The 24,798-nt window shown below is 40.1% G+C and overlaps 2 protein-coding genes across 13 annotated transcripts in view; one reads left to right on the plus strand and one right to left on the minus strand.

The window, feature by feature from the left end:
- On the minus strand, positions 1-16,899 carry HAUS2 (HAUS augmin like complex subunit 2). 5 transcript variants are annotated; one of them, XM_045059483.1, is made up of 7 exons: positions 16,767-16,899; positions 9,150-9,242; positions 8,755-8,824; positions 5,994-6,126; positions 4,418-4,526; positions 2,263-2,362; positions 1-272 (listed from the first exon to the last, which is right to left on the minus strand). In XM_045059483.1, the coding sequence occupies exons 1-7, from the start codon at positions 16,857-16,859 to the stop codon at positions 247-249; spliced, it is 624 nt and encodes a 207-aa protein (XP_044915418.1). In that variant the 5' UTR covers positions 16,860-16,899; the 3' UTR covers positions 1-246. The 5 variants fall into 5 exon arrangements, with proteins under 5 accessions (XP_044915418.1, XP_044915417.1, XP_003987284.1 ...); XM_045059482.1 differs by having other exon boundaries at positions 1-284; XM_003987235.6 differs by lacking the exon at positions 1-272 and having other exon boundaries at positions 876-2,362.
- The window catches only part of LRRC57 (leucine rich repeat containing 57), an 18,754-nt gene continuing 10,847 nt past the window's right edge, over positions 16,892-24,798 (plus strand). For 3 of the 8 annotated variants that reach the window (XR_006599299.1, XR_890417.4, XR_002158410.3), the window contains exons 1-6: positions 17,024-17,195; positions 17,287-17,392; positions 17,499-17,637; positions 18,212-18,480; positions 21,005-21,190; positions 21,832-21,972. Coding sequence is in view for 5 of the 8 variants with exons in the window: in XM_011283049.4 (XP_011281351.1) it covers positions 17,309-17,392; positions 17,499-17,637; positions 18,212-18,480; positions 21,005-21,190; positions 21,832-21,873 (720 nt within the window). In the remaining 3 variants the exon portion in view is untranslated. Of the gene's footprint in view, positions 17,196-17,286; positions 17,393-17,498; positions 17,638-18,211; positions 18,481-21,004; positions 21,191-21,831; positions 23,392-24,798 lie in introns of those variants that run through there. The other 5 variants (XM_011283049.4, XM_011283050.4, XM_011283048.4 and 2 more) reach the window with 5 other exon arrangements.

Below are 24,798 nucleotides of genomic sequence, written 5' to 3' on the forward strand. Positions count from 1 at the left end.
ACACACACACACACACACACACACAGGAAATCACATGAAGAAGAAACATAGTAAGATCTTTGAAAACAAGGCTGCTCTTGAACAAATTTCTGATGAAATACAAAACCTTGTTTAAGTGTTTAGGAAACGTTAATGTTCAAGATATTACGACCACTCTTCTATATCCCATTTGCAAAAGTAGCAAAGTAGGCTTCAAAACACGATCCTGGGTTGTTCTGGCAGTTTTTTGGTAAGGATCCTGCTTCCTTATGAACAAGTACTTTGCTCAGTCACTGTGTTGAGGTCTTCTTGTTAAGGAGTATGATGAATATAAGGATCAGTGAACCCTGGTGATACAGAGAATGCAACAGCATAAAAATACTGATGCTTACATCTTTTTTTAAAGCAAAAGAAACCACCTGTGGCTTAGTATTAGCAAGTATTATTATGCCACTCTTTTTTTTTTTTTAATTTTTTTTTCAACGTTTATTTTTGGGACAGAGAGAGACAAAGCATGAACGGGGAGGGGCAGAGAGAGAGGGAGACACAGAATCGGAAACAGGCTCCAGGCTCTGAGCTGTCAGCACAGAGCCCGATGTGGGGCTCGAACTCACAGACCGCGAGATCATGACCTGGCTGAAGTCGGACGCTTAACCGACTGCGCCACCCAGGCGCCCCTCTCTTTTTTATATGTACAATAATCTCAAGCAAAATATGTGAGCATTTTGTAAGGGAAACTTCTAAAAGTCTTAGATAGCAGGGCTTTTTCTATTCTTTGTTCTATCTTCCTTCTTTGCCTATTCATAAGGCTACCAGAAGTTTCTTCATGTCTCAGGGTCTTGAACACCTCCCCCCTCAGGTTTGATACATTTGGAAGATTCGTAGGATTCAGCATATCATTGTATCCATGGCTATGATTTATTACAACAAAAGCACACAGAGTAAAACAGCAAAGGGAAAAGGTGCATGGGGCAAAGTCCAGGGGAAACCAGGTGCAACCTTCCAGAGTCCTCTGCTAGTTGAGTCACACAGGATGTGCTTAATTCTCCCAGCAACCAAGGCAGAACATGTGTGAAATGTTGTCTTTCATGGAAGCTCATTAGAAATGCAATGCCCAGGGTTATTTTCATGTGCTGGCCATATGTACCTTCTGCTTAGCATGTACCAAAATTCTAGACTCCCAGAAGGAAAGGTGGTCAGCACAAACCACATTGTACAGGGGCACCTGGGTGGCTCAGTCGGTTAAGCATCTAACTTTAGCTCAGGTCATGATTTCACAGTTTTTGAGTTTGAGTACTGCTTCAGACTCTGTGCTGACAGCTCAGAGCCTGGAGCTTGCTTGGATTCTGTGTCTCCTTCTCTCTCTGCCCCTCCCCGCCTCGTGTTCCTTCTCTCTCTCAAAAGAAAAAGCATTAAAAAAAAATAATAAGACCCCCACCAAAAACCACACTGTACAAACACTTCAGTCATAGCGAGCAACTCTTATTAGTGAGATTGGGAATGGAAGGAACCCTCCTGAAATCTTAAATTCCCAGAAGCCAGCTAAGCAGGCTTTATAAGCAGGCCTTTCATAAGCCTGCTACATTTGCTCTTTTGTATGCACTTAGTAACTTTCCCACAGGAAAAATCAACATACTTTCAGGTGCAAGAAGACTCTTCTAATTCAGAAACAAACATTTACAAAGATATAATAGGGACACCTGGGTGGCTTAGTCAGGTGTCCGACTCTTGATTTTGGCTTGAGTCATGATCCGTGTTGGGCTCTGCGCTGACGGTGCGGAGTCTGCTTGGGATTCTCTCTCTCCCTCTCTCTCTGCCTCTCCTCTACTTGTGCTCTCTCTCAAAATAAATAAACTTTAAAAAATAATAAAAAATAAAAAGACATAAAAGGGTCCACTGAGTGAGATATAGCTAAGGCACTCATGTTAATAAACTGTCATAGTTGTATTTGATCTTCAAGAGTTTTACTGTAAAGTAGAATGAAAATATATGAAAAACAAAGGAAAACTCAATTTGGTCTTAATGAAGTTGGAATCTTAGTGCTTTTCAATACAAAGAGGGCTCTTTCAGTATTGCTAGCAGCAGAGCTTATGAATGCCCATATTACATACAACTGGCTAGAAACAGACTTTGCATGACTACATGTAATTAAGCAAAAATAAACCATTGACAATCACTTGGCATTAACAGTTTGGATATGAACTTTAGAAGTAAAAGGTAAAGATGGCATTATAGCATCACGTTTATGAAGATAATTTTCTTCAGCTAGTATTTTGGGGATACAAGAGGAAACTTCCTTTTGTTGTTCTTGCCACTTGAGTATATTCTCTGCCAGTTCTTCTGTCTCAGTCACCAAAATATCCATTTGTGCTAAAGCCTTGCTCTGTAACATTTGAAAGAAGGGGAAAACAGGAGAAATTACATCTGTCATCAATACATCAGTATTATATCATAAATGGTTATGATAACAAAAGTTTACACCGGACATTTTCTAGCCCCTTAATACAACGGCTTCTTAAAATTGTGCTCTCCTCATCTATTACAGCACATGTTTTTTCTTTGTGAGTTCATTTCTCTTTTGTCTTCAATTATCACTTCAAAGCAGATGACCCACAATCTATATTGTAAAACTTATCTCCTTCCTAAAATTCAGTCCTATATTTCAGTTTATTGAAAATCTCCACCTCAATGTACATTTAAGAACGCAATTTAACTGCAGTTCAACAATGATTAAAGGTTTACTCTCTGTGCAAGGCATGTCAGAAAACAAACTCATTAGCTTTTTTGATTTCTTGCTCCTATTCACCCTGGAGTCACCAAGGTAGATACTTTATTGCCTTGGATGTGTCCCTTGTCCAAAGAGTAGACACATTCTAGGAATGTGACATCCCAAATCTCAAAATCTACATAATCCTTTGTTTATCTGTGCTTTAAATCTTTTATCTGAATGCCTGTATTTATTCTCCAAGTTTCTCTGTCATTGGTTCCTCTGCACAGTCCTCTAACCTACAGCTTTAATGTGCACAGAAAACACCTGAGGAACTTATAAACCGTGGATTCAGATTCTGAAGGTCTAAGGTGAACGAAGCCTTCAATTCTGCATTTCTAACAAGGTTTTAGGTGATGCTGATGCTGTCTGCGTATACTTTGTGAGACTCCATCTATTCTATCCAATATTTTCTCTATTAAGGTGTAATTCTGATCAAGTCACTTCTCTGTGTCCTTCTCTAAAAAACAAAACAAAAAACTATTTAAACTGTTGACTGTTCCCCAGTACTCAGATAGTAAAGTCTAAACTTCTTAGTCTGGTTTTCAAAGCATTCCATAAACTAACCCTGAATTAATCTCCCTTCCAATACCTTTATGTATCAGCCAAAGTGGAGTACCACTCTTGCCCCAAACTACCAGTGCTAATTTTCATATCTTTCTTCACACTGCTGCTTTGGCCCATACTATTCTTTCTGATGCAAAATTCACTGATTCTTCAGGTCACTACTAACTACTATGTAAAACTTTATTAAAATATTCTTACCCCACTCTACTCCCAATTTCCCTAAAGTACAAGCAATCCCTCCCTTTTCTTTGCTTAATAGACAGCATCTTCTTTATAATTCTCTGCTGTACTCATGGCACAAAAGTAGTATTTTAAAGTAGAAAATATCCTACAGGTTTCTCACTAAATCTTGAGAATTTGGGAGCAGGGATTGGTTATATCCGTTTATCTCTCCTAACACCTATAGCAAAGCCCCTAGCACAATAAAAAGAACACATATTTATTAAATATTGGAATTTTGGAATAAAACACTGTAAAATGACTTCTAAAAAAGCTTAAAAAAAAGAGAGAGAAAGCATTTTAATTAAAAAAAATAATTCATTCAAGGGTGTCTGGGTGGCTTAGTCGGTTAAACATCCGACTTTGGCTCAGATCATGATCTCAGGGTTTGTGGGTTTGAGCTCTGCATCGGGCTCTGTGCTGACAGCTCAGAGCCTGGAGCCTGCTTTGTATTCTGTGTCTCCTTTGCTCTCTGCCCCTCCCCCCACCCCAAAAATAAATAAGCATTAAAAAAAATAATTCAGGGGCGCCTGGGTGGCGCAGTCGGTTAAGCGTCCGACTTCAGCCAGGTCACGATCTCACGCTCCGTGAGTTCGAGCCCCGCGTCAGGCTCTGGGCTGATGGCTCAGAGCCTGGAGCCTGTTTCCGATTCTGTGTCTCCCTCTCTCTCTGCCCCACCCCCGTTCATGCTCTGTCTCTCTCTGTCCCAAAAATAAATAAACGTTGAAAAAAAAAATTAAAAAAAAAAAAAAATTCATTCAGAGTATTAGCCATCAAAAAGTTAAACAAAGAGATCACACATTTGAGCTTCTACTATAAAAGAACTAAAGAGCCAAATGCAATATAAAGTAGTTGAGGTACTTAAATGCTACTGTTAATACTCACCATTTTCTTTAGATTTTCATCTAAATGAGGGATATTTCTAATTGTTTCAAGATGGTTTTCTAATCTTTCAATGAAAGTCACTGCCAACTCCAGCAAATGTACCATGTATCTGAAAGAGGGAGAAAAAAGTCAACTATTTTCTTTTTAGTTATTTTGTGTCCCCCGTTTCCCTTTAATTAGGATTTTTAATAAAAGAGAATTACAAGCAACCCAGTGAGCCAATAATAACTGTTCTGCATTCATGGAAATACCAGTGATAAAAATGTCACTCTCTTTCACTTTAACCAGAAATTAACTTGTCATCCAAACAGAAAAACAGAGACAACACTAATCCAATCTGGTACCCAACCTAATAGACAAAACTTAATGTTAATCATTTTCTCATATAAGTAAAGAAATTTCCCTAGATTAAATCTCATTCCATTTCAATCTACTCATTTTCAGTGAAGGGTGAAGACAATAAGGATAAATGTACTTGACTGAAACAGGCTACACGTAAAACCACTTTGAATTTTTGCATTTGCAAAATGCTTTAAAATCATTACTTACTTTTTCTGATATAATATACAATATACACATTAATGGTATTTTACTGTACCGAATAGATACTGAATATACCCTCATGAATGGAATTTTTATATTTATTCTTTTACCACAAGATAAAAAAATCTGACACTTTTTTTTTTTTTTTAACATTTATTTACTTTTGAGACAGAGAGAGACAGAGCATGAACGGGGGAGGGTCAGAGAGAGAGGGAGACACAGAATCTGAAACAGGCTCCAGGCTCTGAGCCATCAGCACAGAGCCTAACGCAGGGCTTGAACTCATGAACCTCGAGATCATGACCTGGGCCGAAGTCAGACACTTAACCTACTGAGCCACCCAGGTGCCCCAAAAATCTGACACTTAAGAGAGGTACTATTGACTTGCTTGGGCTTATCCAATAAGGCACAGGTGGAGAAAGTTATCAGTCAGATCCCCAGATGTTTGCTTCTTTACTGTTATTTATGATTATACTTGCAATACTCTTATGGGGAGAAGAGCAACAGAAAGCATGCCCATTCTATGGATTGGGAAACAGAGGCTTAAACAAATCATTTGCACAAGGCTTTGAAGCCTACAAACAGCAGAAATGAGATCAGACTTTTTTAAATTAGAAAGTGACTTTTCTAATTTCTTTCTTAAAGTCATTATCATCATTCCTAAAACACAGTGGGCAAAAGGAATGCCTTTCTCTTCACCACAGCTTAACTGTTTTTTTCTTTCTGGTTAAAGTTAATAATAATAATTAATGTTAACAGATACAATCACTAATATATTGTTTAATGAATTAATCTATGAAACAACTAGTAAACATAAAATGCCCTCAGGAAACATGTGTAACTATTAATTTCTACTTTTTTAAAAAAAGAGGTTATTTATTTATTTTGAGAGAGACAGAGACAGTGCAAGTGGCGGAGGGTCAGAGAGAGAGGGAGAGAGAGGATCCCAAGCAGGCACCGCACTGTCAGCAGAGTCTGACGCTCAACCAACTCAGTCACCCAGGTGCCCCTAATTTCTACTTTTTAGTTTAACCTGTGATAAACAGCTTCAATAGGCAAGTTTTCCTGGCACATGGGTTTCAACAGTCTTTGCCGCAGGGACCTCTTTTCTTTTAGCACCGCTTCCAAATGATTATTCATGTTTTGCAGAGCATTACACTTCTGAGCTACATAAACCAGAAACAGTAATTATAGTTAGCAATATAATATGACAAGTAAGTTTTAAAAATCACTAATAATTCTTTGCTTTGATCTGACTCTACCAATGTCGAAAATTAACCCATTTCCCTCCTAAATATCTCCCCTTTGATATCTGTAATGCCCAAACCAGTTTACTTTCAACGATTTTCTCTTACTTTGCTGACAACCAAATCCAGTGCTAAATTCTTTGTCTGCATTGTTTAACTCTACTCCTAGTTTAGTTTTTATAGCCTGCCCCGTATTCTTCACATAAAATCTCTTCTCATCTTGGCCTCTAATATATCTTTTTAAAGTTTTATTTATTTATTTTATTTATTAGAGAGAGAGAGAGTGTGAAAGTAGGGAAGGGGCATAGAGAGAAGCTAAGAGAGAACCCCAAGCACTGACAGCCTGGATCTTGCCATGGGGCTTGATTCCACAACCCTGGGATCATGACCTGAGCCAAAATCAAGAGTGAGACGCTCAACCGACTGAGCCATCCAGGCACCCCTCTGCCTCTGAAATTGTACATTCATATTAAAACACAAACATTTCTCTTACAAGCTATTTCTGATTATTTCAATATTTTGCCCAGAATTCAGTTAATGGCTGCCAAATGCCTCTTTTTTCAAATTTTTATTTTGAAAAATTTTTAAACTTACAGAAAAGTTTCATTGAACTCCCACATACATTTCACCCAGACTCACCAACTGTTAACATTTAGCTACATTTTTATTTCTTCTTTCTCCACATACCCATACATGTATTTTTGCGGATCCATTTAAGAGTAAGTTGTAGAGGGATGCCTGGGTGGCTCAGTCAGTCAAGCATTGGACTCTTGATCTCATCTCAGGTCATGATCTCACGGTTAGTGAGTTTGAGTCCCACGTCGGGCTCTGCACTGAAGACATGGAACCTGCTTGGGGATCTCTCTCTCTCTCTCTCTCTCTCTCTCTCTCTCTCTCTCTCTCTCTCTCTCTGCCTCTCCCCTGCTCTCTTGCTCTCTCTCTCAAAATAAATAAACTTAAAAAGAAGAATAGGGGTGCCTGGGTGGCTCAGTCAGTTAAGTGCCTGACTGGCTCAGGTCATGATCTCACAGTTCCTGGGACTGAACCCTGTGTCAGGCTCTGTGCTGACAGCTGGGAGCCTGGAGCCTGCCTCAGATTCTGTGTCTCCTTTTCTCTCTGCCCCTCCCAGACTTACTCTCTGTCTCTCAAAAATGAATAAAGATTAAAAAAAAAAAAAAGAGTAAATTGTAGATATCATGAACTTTTACCCCTAAAACTTGAGCATGTATTTCCCCAAATAGCATTCTCTTATGTAATCACAAGTGTCAAATTCAGAAAATTTAACATTTTTATAATACCACCAATATATAATATAGTCTATATTGACACATCATCACCAAGTAACTCGATAATGTCCCTTAGAGCAAAAAAAAATTTTTAAGTTTATCTATTTTGAGAGAGAGAGAGAGAGAGAGAGAGAGAGAGAGAGAGAGAGAGAGAACATGAGCAGGGGAGGGGCAGAGAGAAAGGGAGAGAGAGAATCCCAAGCAGGCTCCACACTGTCAGTGCAGAGCCTGTTGTGGAGCTTGATCCCATGAATTGTGAGATCATGACCTGAGCCAAAATTAAGAGTCAAACACTTAACCAACTAAGCCTCCCAGGCACCCCAGCAAAAGAATTTCTAATCAAGTATTCAATCCATAACCACACCGTGCTTTGGCTATCATGTTCCTTTACTCTCCTTTATTTTTTTTTATTAAAAAAAATTTTTTTTAATGTTTATTTATTTTTGAGAGAGACAGAGACAGAATGTGAGTGGGTTAGGGGGAGAGAGGGAGACACAGAATCCGAAGCAGGCTCCAGGCTCCGAGCTGTCAGCACAGAGCCCGACGTGGGGCTCAAACTCAAGAGCTGTGAGATCATGACTTGAGTGGAAATCGGATGCTCAACCAACTGAACCACCCAGGCGCCCCAAGTCTCCTTTATTTTTTTTTAAAGATTAAAAAAAAAATTTTATTTTTAAGTAATCTCTATGCCCAACATGGGGCTTGAACCTACAATCCCTAGATCAAGAGTCGCAAGCTCTACTAACTAAGCCAGCCAGGCACCCCTAGTTTCCTTTAACCTGGAAAGTTCTTTGGCCTTTGTCTTCCAAGATTTCCTGAAAAATTTCTTTTAAGTTTTTAATTTATTTTGAGAGAGAGAGAGCACATGCACACACAGGGGAGGGGCAGAGAGAGGGAAAGAGAAAATTCCAAGCAGGCTCTGTACCATCAGTGTGGAGCCTGATGCAGGGCTCCATCCCAGGAACCATGAGATCATGACTGGAGCCAAAATCAAGAGTCCGATGCTTAACCAACCGAGCCACCCATACAGCTCTAAGCTTTCCTGAATTTGAGGAGTTCCTACCTTGGTCACTTATTATGCTATATGCACTAGTCAAGCCAATAGGACTTCTATTTGAGCACAGAAAAGAAGACTTTAGTAGCTTTGGGGCAATACCTGGAAAAGTTATGGTATATCATAATTTTACTGCCTGGTGTTTATTTAAGATAATCCAAGAAAAAGTTGAAATTCCAATGATTACCCATTTCCTCAAATACTTACCCAAAAAGGAAGGATGAATAACATCTGCTGCATCTTTTTCTAGTCTTAAAAGTTCAATTTCCAGGTTTTTCTACATTAGGAAGAAAAATAACACTTAGCTCATGTGGAATGCAGCCTGAAGGCTTACATTTTGGCAAAAATGGATAGTCTTTAACCTAGGAACACTGCCGGGAATGGGAGGCAGAATTTGTTACGAGAGCCTAGGGGTTTTACTGCAGGTTTTTACTTTGGTGTTTAAGCCCTATTGCTGCTATTGCTACAACTACATAAAAAAACACGAATCCAGCTATGTGCTAGACACTATTCTGAGTGCAAGAGAACTACTGCTGGAATCAATTATGATTTTTTTTTTCCCTGTACTAGAAGCAGAAAGCAAAAAGTCCAACAAAATTTACCTGGTAGATTTCAGCTTGAATGTTTGTCATCTGCTGTAGTCTGGAGAAGTTCACAAAGCAAGAAGCTGATTTCTTAGACATATTTAACATCTCCTATTGATAAGTGAACAAAGAAAGCAGCAGTATGTCATATAAAAAAGTTTGTGTGCCTTGAAACAGCATGTCCACACACATAAAACATGAGGATTTATCATGTGCAACATTGCCCCTGAAAAATGAAGTACTGAAGTATAACAGTAGCAATGTGTATTTCCTGTTTTTAACATCTCTATCACAAATCTTTTGCCCAAATATTTAAAAAATAAGAAAAACAAGACTTAATCACTTTGTACTACTTCCTAAAGTACCATGCACATTATGTTTGTATTAGTGACAGCTTACCAGAGAAGGCTGCTAACAGTAAGAAGGTGGAGGCTGGGGTTGTTGGAGAATCACCTCTATACAAATCCCCAAGACCCAGTCTCTGACCTTCCTGAGTCTAACATTAAAGGCTTCCCCACCATGGAATCACTTATCTGATGCATTAAAAGACCTCTCTATCGGCTAGAAGTCATTCATCCTGTGTCTTTTCACATTCTCATTCTTTTAGGCAAAGGAATGTTTTGTTCAGGTGTAATTACTTTTCTAAAAACCTTACCTGCCCTTCATCCTTTCATTTTATGCAAAATATTGCATATATAGCCACCTTAAATTGCAGGTTACTTCAGAATAAGAATATTGTTCATCCTTTCGCTTCATCCATAATTTTCTGTATCCTCTTCTCCTTTTTGAGAATGGTAGCACAGGAAAAACTTTAGAGATCTTATAGGCAAAGGATCGGGAAATGAAAGCCCATCAACTAAATGAACTAAAGTGACTGCTTTTGTGCAGCCCATAAGCTAAGAACGGTTTTTATATTTTTTAATGTTGGGGAAGAAAAATCAAAAGAAAAACAGTATTTTGTGACACATGAAAACTACATGAAATTCAAATTTCAGGATCCAGGATAAACTCAAGTGTACCCATTCATTTATTTATTACCTCTGGCTTCTTTCACACTACCACAGCCCAGTTGCAACCATATGGATCTAAAATCCTCAGATACTTATCCTCTGGCCTTTAATAGCAAAAATTTGCTAACCAATGATAACCAATTTTATAAGCATTGATTGAGTTAGGCCATGGAAGATTCAAGTATGGATGAAATAAGCTCTCTGTCCTTTAATAAGCTCATGATGGATGAAAAGGGAAAGGTAATCTTGTACTAACACATATGTGAGACGAAGGGGAAGACGAATCTAGAAACGTAGTTTCTTGCGTCATCATGGAAGATCTTGATAAATGCAGAAAATGAGAGCAACTGAAGGTTTTCTGGTGAAGATGTAACATTATCATATATGATACATATTTTAGAAACTTAAATATTGACAGTATGGAATATAAAACTGATGAGGCTGGGGGAAAGAAGGAATGGGGAATGACTACCTAAGTGAGTATGGAGCTTCCATTGGGGATGATAAAAAAAAAGTTTTGAAAAAAGTTTCACAACACTGTGATTGTATCATGCCACTGTGAGTGTATCATGTACACTTTAAGATGGTTAAAATGGTAAATTTTATGAGTATTTTACCACAATAAAACACTTAATTCTGGTAACTAGCCAACAAAATAAAACAAGTAAAAACAAACAAAAACTAGGGAAGAGATGGGACTGGAGGTTAAATATTTAGACAAGGGGCCACTACAGCATTCTAGGTGAGAAGATGAGAATGTGGAATAGGTCAGTAGCAGTTAAAAAGGAAAGGAAGAGAGTGCCTGGGTGGCTCAGTGGGATAAGCGGCCGACTCTTTTTTTTTTTTTCGTTTTGTTTTTTAATTTAATTTAATTTTAAATTCCAGTATAGTTAACATACAGTGCTATATTAGTTTCAGGTACACAATACAGTGATTCAACAATTCTATACATCAACCAGTGCTCATCACTACAAGTGCACTCCTTAATCCCCATTGCCTATTTTACTTGTCCTCATACCAACTGCACTTCTGGTAACCATCTCTTTGTGCTCTATAGTTAAGAGTCTGTTTCTTAGTTTACATCTCTCCTTTTTTCCTTTGGTCTTTTCGTTTGTTTGTTTCTTAAATTCTACATGAGTAAATCATAAGGTATTTGTCTTTCTCTGACTAGCTTATCTCGTTTAGCATTCATTATACTAACTCCATCCATGCCATTGCAAGTAGTAAGATTTCATTATTTTTAATGGGTGAGTAATATTCCATTGTATATATAGGTATACTACATCTTTATCCCTTCAGCTATCGATGGACACTGGGCCTCCTTCCATAATTAGGCTATTGTAAATAATGCTGCTATAAATGTAGAGGTATATGTATCCTTTTGAATTCATGTTTTTGTATTTTTTGCAAAATACCCAGTAGTGCAATTACTAGATTGTAGGATAGGTCTATTTTTAACTTTTTTTTTTATATGAAATTTATTGACAAATTGGTTTTCATACAACACCCAGTGCTCATCCCAAAAGGTGCCCTCCTCAAAACCCATCACCCACCCCCCCCTCCCTCCCACCCCCATCAACCCTCAGTTTGTTCTCAGTTTTTAACAGTCTCTTATGCTTTGGCTCTCTCCCACTCTAACCTGTTTTTTTTTTTTCCTTCCCCTCCCCCATGGGTTCCTGTTAAGTTTCTCAGGATCCACATAAGAGTGAAACCATATGGTATCTGTCTTTCTCTGTATGGCTTATTTCACTTAGCATCACACTCTCCAGTTCCATCCACGTTGCTACAAAAGGCCATATTTCATTTTTTCTCATTGCCATGTAATATTCCATTGCGTATATAAACCACAATTTCTTTATCCATTCATCAGTTGATGGACATTTAGGCTCTTTCCATAATTTGGCTATTGTTGAGAGTGCTGCTATGAACATTGGGGTACAAGTGGCCCTATGCATCAGTACTCCTGTATCCCTTGGATAAATTCCTAGCAGTGCTATTGCTGGGTCATAGGGTAGGTCTATTTTTAATTTTCTGAGGAACCTCCACACTGCTTTCCAGAGCGGCTGCACCAATTTGCATTCCCACCAACAGTGCAAGAGGGTTCCCGTTTCTCCACATCCTCTCCAGCATCTATAGTCTCCTGATTTGTTCATTTTGGCCACTCTGACTGGCGTGAGGTGATACCTGAGTGTGGTTTTGATTTGTATTTCCCTGATAAGGAGCGACGCTGAACATCTTTTCATGTGCCTGTTGGCCATCCGGATGTCTTCTTTAGAGAAGTGTCTATTCATGTTTTCTAAGCGGCTGACTCTTGATTTCGGCTCTGGTCATGCATGATCTCACAGTTTGTAAGCTTGAGTCCCACACTAGGCTCCCGGTTGTTAGCACGGAGATTCTTTCTCTCCCCCTCTCTCTACCCCTCCTCGACTCAAGCTCACGCTCTCTCTCAAATAAATACACTTAAAAAAAAATAGGAAAGGAAGGCATAGATGTGAGTCCCTGGAGAGATGAAATTCATAAATCCTAGATGATATGGGGTACCAGGGATGAAGTCAAGTCAATGCTAACTCCAAGGATCCTGGCTCCAGTGACTGGACAGATAGATATGCCATTCGGTGAGGAAGATAACACAAGATATTTTACTGACGGCAAAACTGAGGATTGAGGGAGTAAAGCAGTATAGTTTAACTTCATTCTATGTATATCATGGCTGAAATGAGGACAAATCTAATCCACTGCATTTCCATTATGTAAGTGGAAGGTAAATAAAAGTAAAACATCTCCCATTTCTCATTGTAACTTACTCGTTCTCTTATCTCTCCATCCCTCCCTGTGTATACACTAATCTTAACCACACACATGGCAATCTAGTAAACTGTTGGGTTCAACAGCAGGGTAATGGAGCTTAGCCAAAAACATGCAAGAGAAACCAGTGGAAAAATAAAAATGTTTGAGGGAGAGCCAAAAGGAGAGAGGAAAGAAAGAGTAGCCAAATTTCCTAGAAATAGAAATTCTGTTTCTATTTCTACAAATAGAAATTCTAACTATTTGAGGATTCTGACTTAGCCCTATATCTTTATTTTTTTTTTTAAACGTTTATTTAATTTTGAGACAGAGAGAGACAGAGCATGAATGGGGGGAGGGTCAGAGAGAGAGGGAGACACAGAATCGGAAGCAGGCTCCAGGCTCTGAGCTGTCAGCACAGAGCCTGACGCGGGGCTCGTACTCGTGAACCACGAGATCATGACCTGAGCCGAAGTCAGACACTTAACCGACTGAGCCACCCAGACGCCCCAACCCTGTATCTTTAAAAAAAGAAAAAAAGGCAAAGATTGGGGAATACAGAAAAGTCTTTACTGTTAATGACTGCCATTAAATATTATACACTTTATATGCCAGTAGGGTAAAGGGACAATGAAAATGAAAGGATCCTGAAAACGGGAGTCGCTTTAGGGTATTTCTGTTCATTCTGTTGCTAGGCACAAGAAGCTGAAGTCCAAGACTTTTATGTGCAATATAAAAATCCTGGGGCACCTGGATGGCTCAGTGGGTTGAGTGTCTGCTTCTTGGTTTTGGCTCAGGTCATGATCCCAGGGTTGTGAGATTGAGCCCTGTGTCCAGCTGAGCTGAGCGTGGAACTTACTTAAGATTCATTCCCTCTCTCCCTCTCCCTTTCCCTCCCTCCCTCTCCCTCCCTCCCTCCCTCTCTCTCTCTCTCTCTCTCTCTCCCTGCCCACCCCCCCACCACAAGAAAGAAAAAAAGAAAAAGAATCCCAGTAACATTGTGCACATAATATATATATATATATATATATATATATATATATGTATAAACTTGTGTCTGTGGGCATACTTTCTTCTTTTTTTTCTGTCCTTTCTACTTGATACTGAATTCTAGCTGAGGGACATTAAAAGGGAGGCAGAATAGCAGAGTTAAGAGCAGAGCCCTTATAATGGGGGAGGGGCTACAGAGGGTAACACTGAGAAAATAACAGATATACAGTTCTATCTATATACCTGTGTGTGTTTGTGTGTGTGTATGTATTCAATAGAGCTGCCATGACTCACTAAAGCTTGCCAGAAAAACATGTGGGACATAAGGCCACTGAAGCCATCCTAGGGCATGTATCAGAGCAAATACCCCATTTATCTTACACTTAACCATACCTTTCTTTCACTAAATCATTCCCCAATGGATAGATCAAAACAGAACAAAGCGCAAACAAACTATGTTTTTTGGAAGAGTTGTATCATATAGCAATTTTAAGCATTACTCTTAAAAAATTTTTTTTAGTGTTTATTTATTTTTGAGAGAGAGGGAGAGACAGAGTGTGAGCAGGGGAGGGGCAGAGAGAGAGGGAGACACAGAATCTGAAGAAGGCTCCAGGCTCTGAGGTGTCAGCACAGAGCCTGATGCAGGGCTCGAACTCAGGAACCGAGAGATCATGACCTGAGCCAAAGTTGGACACTTAACCCAACTGGGCCACCCAGGCGCCCCGCATTACTCTTCATTTTTAATGCACATGGGATGATATGCACTTAAGGGATAGACTAAGGAGATCCTATAACACATATGATTGTAAGATGGTCTTAAAGAGCTATGGTTGGCAAATCTTACCTGTAAGCAAAACAGGTAACTAATTAGTGCTACTTGAAGAACAGTAGGAAGATCCTCTCCAAAACAACTTCCACCACAACAAACAGCTTACTTATCAACGCCTAAAATTCTCTCAGATGTTTATTTCTTCTACCAGTACACTCTAGAGGGATAATTCCCAAATGTCTTACAGTATGAGTTTAACAAATTACTTTGTTACAGAACTAAACAATACAAGTGAGACTATTAGGCAATCCGGTAGGAAGAAAACCCAGGAGAGAAGAGAGGAAGGTGAGAACTGGGGAGTGCTGTAGTTAGGTTTTGCCTCTTTTCCAGTGCATTCATTTGTACCCCTCTCCTCCCCCCAAATTCATAAGGTCTGGTTACTAGAGCCTCAAGTAATCTATTAGACTTCAACAGAAGTTTAAACTTTCAAGATAGTTTCATAGTATCATCTATCACAGTTCATCTTAGAGATGATACAACGTGTCAGAAAAGGCAGCTCTGTGATCTATTTCACTAGTTGAGTGACCTTGAATAAATTTCTTGGTCTTCTCAGGCCTTAGTTTCTTCATCTTAAAAACAGTATATGGTAGAGGTGCCTGGATGCCTCAGTCAGTTGAGCATCCAACTCTCGGTGTTGGCTCAGGTTATGATTCCCGGGGTTTCCTAAGTTCAAGCCCCACAAGTGCTATGCACCGTCAGCGCGGAGCCTGCTTGGGATTCTCTCTGTCCCTCCCGTTCTAGCGCTGTCTTTGTCTCTCTCAAAATAAATAAATAAACTGTCTTCCTTGGACCCATAATCTCCCCCACCCTGTGTGACTCCCCTCTCTTCTACTGGCATAAAACCTGGTGTGTGTTCTCAAACTTTTAAAAAATTGAAAAAAAAAATAGGGCATGATAGAATTCTCTAATGATTCTTCTAAGTATACAAAGTTGTGTATTTTCCACAAATCTTACATCATGTTCATATAGCTAATCTCTGCAGATGATTTTACCTTTCTACTTTTCCGTTTCCTTTTTAGCCAAAATCCTCAAACTTGCTCGTTATCTCAAACTTTCTTTCCCTCAATCTCACTTTCCCCATTTCCTTGTCACTTCTGCCACTTGTATTCCATTATTCCCTCACATCATTAATTTCTCCCTCTATTGGCTCCTTCCCTTTGGCATATAAACATGTTCCTGCCGAACCTAAACTACCACCCCTTGGGCTAATCTGCCTCTTCTCTCACAATTACTCCTCTCCTCCATTCACATTCCAAGGTTTTTTCGGGTCTTTTTCGTATGTATGTATGTAAGCATGTGTGTACGTACTGCCTTTAAAGATGCATGCTTCATCCAAAATAATATAAAAACAGGGAGGGGGACAAAACATAAGAGACATAAATATGGAGAACAAAGAGAGGGTTACTCGAGGGGGTGTGGGAGGGGGGATGTGCTAAATGGGTCAGGGGCACTAAGGAATCTACTCCTGAAATCATCGTTGCACTATATGCTAACTAATTGAAATATATGCTAACTGAAAAAAAAAAAAACCTGAAAAAGACCCCAAAACTTTATTAAAAAAAAAAAAAAAAGATGCGTGCTTCCCCTGAGGCTCTTCTGTACCCAGCGCCTCCCGGCGAAAATATGCTTCAATACCTCACACCAACAAGCGTAGTTTGGGAACGTTTGTGTTGTAACTAATTATCCTTATTCCCCAAGCCTGGCACCCGTTACAATGTAGAGGAGGTAGCAATGGTGAGAAAAAGCGGGGAAGACTGGTCTTTATTATCTCTCACGAACTGACCGAGGATAATTCGCCCGCAGACACTTGAAATATCATCTTCTTGGAGCCCCGCTTTCGCACCACCACTGCAGAACGGTCACCACTGTTGCCTGGAAGGGGTTCCAACGGCATCTACTACAGTACGGCCCTAGCCAGCACTCTCACACACACTTCGGCAGCCCAGCACCACCACCACCTCACAGCCATCTTCTGTTGCCACCGTCTGCACGCCCTTAATGACGCCATCGCCGCCCACGCACCTGAGTGACCAGTCCCGAAGCTACGAAACGGTCCAGCAGTAGCCCCGCAGCATTTGGCTCGGCCGCGCGGTCCCAGGGGTTCGCAGCAGCCATGGCTGCAAGCCACCCCCCGGATTGGCGCGGAGAGTGAGTGGAACGCACTGCGAACGCGCCGCGCAGCTCGATGACGTCACAGGGCGTTTCTTCCCGGGCGGAAGCCCGGGGAGCGCATCCCGGGAGAGCGCGGGCCGCGGGTCTTCCTTTGCTGAGCCGACTGTGAGCTGCGGGGTAGGAGGCGAGTCCGGCGCTCTCCGATCATTCGTAGGCTCCAGCGGCGTCCAACCTCGGAATAGCTGTGAAAGCTGCTGGACCTGGTGGTCGGGTTCTCTGTTCTCCCTTTTCTTCCTTGCCACTTTTAGTTGGCCCCCAAGATCTAGGAGTCGGCAGGAGGTGACAGCTTGGGAACGAGACCCAGCCCAGAGGCGAATAGGGTGGCTGGGTGTCTGAACTGAGCGGTGACAGCTGCGCTTCCTTCCTGCAGGGACCTGAGCCGCGGCCCTAGGATGGGAAACAGTGCCCTCCGCGCTCATGTGGAAACCGCGCAGAAAACTGGTGTCTTTCAGCTTAAGGACCGCGGGCTGACCGAGGTGAGACTGGGAGGGGACCGACCAGGGAATTTAAAGGGAGAGGGACGGCGGGGGCGGTGAAGTTACTCGGTGAGGGATTCTCCGCGCTGTGAACCCCTTTCTCCAGTTCCCCTCAGAGTTGCAGAAGCTGACCAGCAATCTAAGGACCATCGACTTGTCCAACAACAAGATCGAGAGCCTACCGCCTATGATTATAGGGAAGTTCACTCTGCTGAAGAGCCTCTCCTTGAACAACAACAAACTGAGTATGGCTTTGGCGCCTGGGAAGCTTTTGCTAGTGATCAGCTGTTAAGAAGGGTGGTTTTCTCTTACAAGCTGAGTTTTGTTGTTGTTATGAAACCGTTCTGAGAGCTCAAGACGCAGGAGAAAGTCAGAGTCCTTAAAGCTATCTCTTGTAATTACACCTACAAACCTCCTCTGGTGGTATAACGATTGGTACTGGCTTAATTTGGACTTCAAAGGGAAGATCGTCTTTAGGATGTAATGTAAACAGAGTTAATTTTGCTGCTAATTTAGAAAGGGGGATGGAATGGGAAGGGGAGGGCCTTACAAATCCCATAAAATTGCCGTCGGATTTTGCAGAGGTCCCTTTACAATGAGCCCAATATATGCATAAATGCTTTCCTGCATTTTGATGGCGCCCTCACTTTCTGAAGACTGCGTTGGTAAAAATGCAATACTTAAAAATGGCACAACATGTAGGAGTTCTATATGTGTTAACAGGAGGTATATCAGGTGGTCATATAGTTTTTATAAATTTCATCAAAGGTGTTTTTCAGCTGTATCAGATTCAGGTTTTTAATTTTTTTTCATTGCCAGCTGTTCTTCCTGATGAGTTATGCAATCTGAAAAAACTAGAGATGCTAAGCCTAAACAACAATCACTTGAGAGAGCTACCATCTACCTTTGGGCAACTGTCAGCCCTCAAGACCCTGAGCCTCTCTGGGAACCAGCTGCGAGCCCTACCACCACAACTCTGTAGCCTAAGGCACTTGGATGTGGTGGATCTCTCCAAGAACCAGATTCGGAGCATACCTGACACAGTGGGGGAGCTGCAGGTCATCGAACTCAATCTCAACCAGAACCAGGTCTAGAGCTTAAGAGTTTTTTCCTACAGCGTGTGGGTTATAGTCTCCTGTATAATCTGTTGTTCTCTAAACTGTAATTGTAGAGCTGAGTATGAGGCTAGATGAGAGGTACCATCTATAGTCTGTACTAATTTTAAAGGCCAAAGTGCCATGGAATTAGTTGAGACACTGGGTGTGTTGTGTAGGTGTTTTTTTTAAAAGAGTGGGACAGGTAATGGGGTGAGATAATTTCAAAAGTTAAACTAATGTCTCATAAATCTTGAATTCTTCAGATCCTCTCCAAATATGCCTCTAATCATCTAGCAAGGAGCTATGTCAGGTAGAATAGAAAAAAGGCTTTAATTCATAAGTTCTTGGAGTTGGACAACAGAGATAATTCTTTGTCTCTTTTTTGACATCTTTGTCAAGTGTGTCCTGCTTTCACTGAAAAATCACCCCTAACAGGCTTTCTGGTAATAGCCCATTTCCTTGTTTAATTGTACAGCTTTAATTGTAGTATTTGAAATTTATTTCCATTACTTTGGAAGCTTTTTGGTTAGTATGCATCTGACTGGAGAAATAATCTTTGGTCTAGACATAAGTCTTAGTGAAACATTAAACATAGACTAGGTGGCCTTTAGTTTTTTTTGTTTTTTTTTTTTTTTTTTTTGGTGCCTACACTTCTAGATTTGCACAGTCCAATCCAGCAGTCACATGCTGCTATTAAAATTCATTTAGATTTTAAAATTAATTTCATCTGATGCCACTAGCGTATTTCAAGTGCTCAAAAGCTGTATGTGGCTACCTTATTGGCTGCATATAGAACATTTCAATCATTGCGAAGCTTTATTGTACAAAACTGTTCTAGATTGTAGTAATCTTACATTATGATGAGATTCAGTCTGTCTCTGTGGAGATTGGCCTCACCTTTTCCTTTACTCTTGTACGTTCTTGAGATTTTTGGAGAAAAATTATATTTGAAAAAACTTTTGGAAAAACATGGTTCAGCGACAAGTACTGGTTGCACACTCATTCCATTCACCCAGGCTGATGCCCTGTAATCACTGGTTCTGATTTAAGTGTGCACCAGATTAACCAGAAGAGCTTGTGAAGAGATCACTGGGTCCCTACCCTCAGTGTTTCTGATTCCGTAGGTCAGGGGTTGGGTCTTAGAATTTACATTTCTACCAAGTTCCCATGTGATGGTCTGAAATGATACCAGGCAGAGTAAATATAATTTGGTGACTTGGAGCATTTAAAGGGCAAAAGAGGTGAATGAATCAGAGACAGTTGCTTGAGTGCCTAAAAGATGATTAGAGCTACGCAGAATGGACATGCTGAGTTGATTACGATGGTGACTCATGCAAATAGAAATGTTTTACTAAAAACTGGACACATGGGCACCTGGGGGCTCAGTCAGTTAAGTGACCGATTTCAGCTCAGTCTGAATCTCATGATTCATGAGTTTGAACCCCACATGGGGCTCTGTGCTGATTGCTCAGAGCCTGGAGCCTGCTTCAGATTCTATGACTCCCTCTCTCGCTGCCCCTCCCCCACTCACACTCTGTCTCTATCTCAAAAGTAAAAAACGTAAAATTTTTTTTTTAATTTTTTTTTTAACGTTATTTATTTTTTGAGACAGAGAGAGAGATAGAGCATGAACGGGGGAGGAGCAGAGAGAGAGGGAGACACAGAATCGGAAGCAGGCTCCAGGCTCTGAGCCATCAGTCCAGAGCCTGACGCGGGGCTCGAACCCACGGACCGCGAGATCATGAGATCGTGACCTGAGCCGAAGTCGGACGCTCAACCGACTGAGCCACCCAGGCGCCCCTAAAAAACGTAAAATTTTTAAAAACTGGACACATAGGAGTAGACTAGACGTGAGCAGATATGAACGTAGATACAGACTTTCAGGTCTTGACAGAAGTGATGAACTTTAAGGATGTGAAGAGATCCTTAAGGATGAACTTGAAAAAGATCAAATATTAAATATTAGAGACTACTGCTTGAAAAACGTCCATAGGAACAAGGCGGGGGCAGCCAAAACCCAGGAATAATTCAAAAGAAAAACCTAGTTCTTAGGTACAAGAGGGAGTTTCAAAGAAGTGGTAGCAAATCCAACGGGGAATGAGTACAGTGAAACCTTGGCTTTGGTAGTATAGTGGTCAGCATCTATGTACAAATAAAACCTTGGCAGTAAATGCACCAAAATGTTTATGATGGCAGATTGGATAACTTTTTTCTTTAAATTTATGTGATCCTCAAATTTCCTATAATGAACAGTGCTTTTATTAGAACATTTTGTTTCTAAAAAGCCACTGGTGACCTTCAAAAAGCATCTTTTTTCCAAAAAAATGGAGGAGGAGTAACAGAAGCTGGATAACACAGGCTTCGGGAGTGAGTAGGTAGTGAGAAAATGGAGGCGGTAAAAGAAAGAACTAGGACAAATGGTCACGTTTTTGTTTTAATTTAGTAAAAAAAAAAATAACCATCATAGTAGTGCTTTTGCTTTTTCCTATGACTCTTTTTTGTTGTTGTTCAATAGATATCTCAGATCTCAGTAAAGATATCTTGCTGTCCTCGTCTTAAAGTTCTTCGCCTGGAAGAGAACTGTCTTGAGCTCAGCATGCTTCCACAGAGCATCCTCAGTGACTCCCAGATCTGTCTGCTTGCTGTGGAAGGCAACCTTTTTGAAATAAAGAAACTTCGAGAACTGGAAGGCTATGATAAGGTATGTATTAGTGTACTTCATCTCTGTCCCAGAGATGAGGACAGTGAAGTAACCCCCATGAATGTATACCTACAGGATATATGCATAATCCTGTTTACATCAACAGGATTTGTTCCCCAATTTGGAGGTGGATTCTAAGAAGCAAATGGTATTGTGCCAAGACCATTTTTCCTCCAGACAGCTTATTGTAAAGCATCTTTGTTTTTTGATGAGTGTCCCTGTTAAAATATATGTGAAAAAAAAAAAAAACAACCCAAACTATGTGTTTTATATTTGCATTTACAATAGGTTGATTTTGCAGGGAATGAAAAAGAACATATCCAATAAAAACCTAAGTGAAAATCATCATATAAAATCCTAATTAAGGGTGGCTGGGTGGGTCATTTGATTGAGTCTGACTCTTGATTTCAGCTCAGGTTGTGATCTCCCTGTCGCAGGATCAAGTCCCACATTGGGCTCCACACTAAGTGTGGAGCCTGCTTGGGATTCTCTCTCCCTCTGTCTCTCTCTGCCACTCCCCCTGCTTTCTCTCTCACACACGCTTTCTCAAAATAAATAAAAATTTTTAAAAATCCTAATTAAAAAAAGGCTAATTTTCGCTTATGCCAAGATACCACATATTCTTCTTTCATGATTTTTAGTACATGGAGAGGTTCACGGCCACTAAGAAGAAGTTTGCATGATGTTCTCCAGGAGCATGGGAACCATATAGGACACTGACTTGGAATCTGTTGCAATCTGGCTGAATCAGAGGCTCCTGTTGTTGTCAAGGATTATCTGCAGTAAGGAGATGATACTCCAGATTATATTTTGCTCAATGATCTTTTTCCTTTCCAGGACTCGTCTTAAGTAAGCTAAAAGAAATCAAGAGACAATAAGAGCCTTCCATTTTGAGTCATGGATAGGGCAGAGACAATGTCGATCATCAAAACCATCATTAGTCTGCCTTTAAGAAACCAGTAGCTAGTTGCTATTTATACAGTGAAGGGATGCTGCCCGGTAACAGAATCACTCCATATCACAGCTTGAAATTTCATGTTTAGTTTCAGTGTATGAGCTTTCATAAAGTTGACTGCCATTCCACCTGTGTTAACATTTTGTATTTTTATGAAATTCATATAATTTGTGAGAGGCTACTATGGTTAATCTAAGGATTTATGATTTCATTTCAGTCCATCAATTCAATTGCAGTGTTTATACTTGGAATTTAGAATGTACATAAATATGTGACTGTCTTGTTTAAAAGTGTACTGTCAGAGAAGCACCAATACAACACTAAGAGATGTGTCCCCAAGGCTGCAGTAGCAAATTTTTTACTATTGCAGGTGCCTTATTGGTAGAGAGCTTTGAAGAGCTAAAACCATATATGCAAAACTTGTAAGATACAAAGGGTTTTAATAATCAAGATTTTCCCGAAACTTTGTTAGAAATAATGTCTTATTTCTGGTAATCCTTTTCCCTTTTTGTATTTATAATTCTAATCAAATTACCAATCAAAAAACTATCTGTATAATATTTTAAAATAACTATGCTTATAAAGCTTATTCTCTGGGCGAGAGAATATACTAAATAAAGAATTTTTAATGAACTTTGACTGGAAAAAGGGTTAATCCTTCTTCCATCAAAGAAGACAGGAGAAAATTTAACCTGTATGTGGTCCTTTGTTTGAAAGTAAAGTGAGTAGGAAACATTTCATGTTCTTGTTAAGGTCGCAGGAGTACTGAAATGCCTTCATGTGACCGATAAGCATTTCATTTTGCAGTACTGGAACCATGTTTTTATTAAGAGAAACTAAAATTTACAAAGGTATATGATTTTATGTTGTTACTGACATGAACATTTAGATAACTACCACTCTGTAATTTTCTGAGGTTTTGTCTTTCTCAGGGCAATTTAGCGTGTATTGTCAGTTCTTCTTTTATAAACCTAGTTTAACCATTAAGCCAATAGATCACAACAGCTTAGTGTTTAAACTATATGAAGAAGTCTCTCTGACCCTAAATCTGATATGGATATTCTCTATTTTCCATGTTACTTTCTGTTTCTCATCATGGGGAAGGATGGGCTGCCAGTTTATCATTAGCAATTGAGTTTGGCTTTTTATAAACTTTAATGCTTAACCTTTTTGATCTACTGAACAATGTTTCTCTAAATTTTTTTTATCAGTACTTAACATCTAATAAATCAGAACTTATAAATAACTTAAATGTCCCCATTTAATTATTAATTGGAATTAAAAAAAAGTCCCTCCTGAGAATCAGTGACTGCTAGCTTTCATAACTTGGACCCAGCCTTATTTCCAGATACCCCTTCTTCACTCTCATGTGCCTGCTCAGTCACACCAGATTATTCTCCTTAAACCCACAGTGCAGGGTCTCTCCTGTAATTTGTCTTTACATTGTTTGCTCAGTCAGGAATGCCCTCTCTAAAATGCTCCTCTCTAAAACCCATTTTAAGTCTATGCCAAATTAATTAATCCCCCATCTGTTATGATAGCACTTCTCACATTCTATATTCATCTGTCCCTTGTTCGAACGAGCTACTTGTGGGCAGGAGCTATGTAAAGTAACATGCTCAGATTTATAGTGCACAAGTATTTAGACTTAACTATGAGCTGACATAATGAAGTTGGTTTACTAGTATGTGGTCTGGAGACCCATATTCTAGTTTGGCCACCAGCCCTAAGTCACCCACATTTTTTTAGAGCTTGGTTGGAAGTCATTGTAGTGTATTAAGATCATGGGCCTTGGAGTTAGAAAGATCCTGATTTGAATCCACAGTATTTCATTTACTACCTCTGTGAATTTGTGCAATTCATTCCCATCTGTAATATGGGGAATACCTCCTAACGTTTCAAGTATGAGGATATGGTAAAAAGATACATAAGGCATTTAGCAGAGTGCACACAACAGAGTAAGCAATCAATAAATGCTGCCATTTATTTCATCTGTAAGGCATTAAAATAGAAGTTAAGTTATATAGAAATGGAAGGCTTGCAGCAAATAACTACATTTAAAAGGATAAAAACAAATGACTAGAGAATAAGGAACTTGAATACCAATCTGAAAAATACAAATCTGATTAGGAATGTAATTGGATAACCTGGAATTTTAGTAAGAGTGACCTAAAGAAAATAACATGTAGGGGGCGCCTGGGTGGCGCAGTCGGTTAAGCGTCCGACTTCAGCCAGGTCACGATCTTGCGGTCCATGAGTTCGAGCCCCGTGTCGGGCTCTGGGCTGATGGCTCAGAGCCTGGAGCCTGTTTCCGATTCTGTGTCTCCCTCTCTCTCTGCCCCTCCCCCGTTCATGCTCTGTCTCTCTCTGTCCCAAAAATAAAAAAAAAAGAAATTAACATGTAAAGAGATGAATTTTGGGGCACCTAGGTAGTTCACTCAGCTAAGCATGACTACTGGTTTAGGCTCGGGGTTGTGGTCTCAAGGTCAAGCCCCATGTTGGGGTCTGTGCTGGGTGTGGAGCCTGTTTAAGATTCTCTTTCTCCCCTGGGGCGCCTGGGTGGCTCAGGAGGTTAAGCATCCGACTTCATCTCAGGTCATGATCTCACGGTTAGTAGGTTTGAGCCCCGTGTTAGGCTCTGTGCAGATGCTGT

Source organism: Felis catus, chromosome B3 (genome assembly GCF_018350175.1).
Source record: "Felis catus isolate Fca126 chromosome B3, F.catus_Fca126_mat1.0, whole genome shotgun sequence".
NCBI classification, from domain to species: Eukaryota; Metazoa; Chordata; class Mammalia; order Carnivora; family Felidae; genus Felis; species Felis catus.

Bases quoted from the DNA above. Each gene is read 5' to 3' on its own strand.
- HAUS2 (XM_003987235.6), bottom strand. From the start codon at position 16,859: ATGGCTGCTGCGAACCCCTGGGACCGCGCGGCCGAGCCAAATGCTGCG. The intron at 4,527-5,993 runs GTTAAACTAAAA...TCCCTCTTTCAG, and splicing joins ATTGAAGCTGTTTATCACAG to ATACATGGTACATTTGCTGG. The intron at 2,363-4,417 runs GTGAGTATTAAC...CAAATGTTACAG, and splicing joins ATGAAAATCTAAAGAAAATG to AGCAAGGCTTTAGCACAAAT.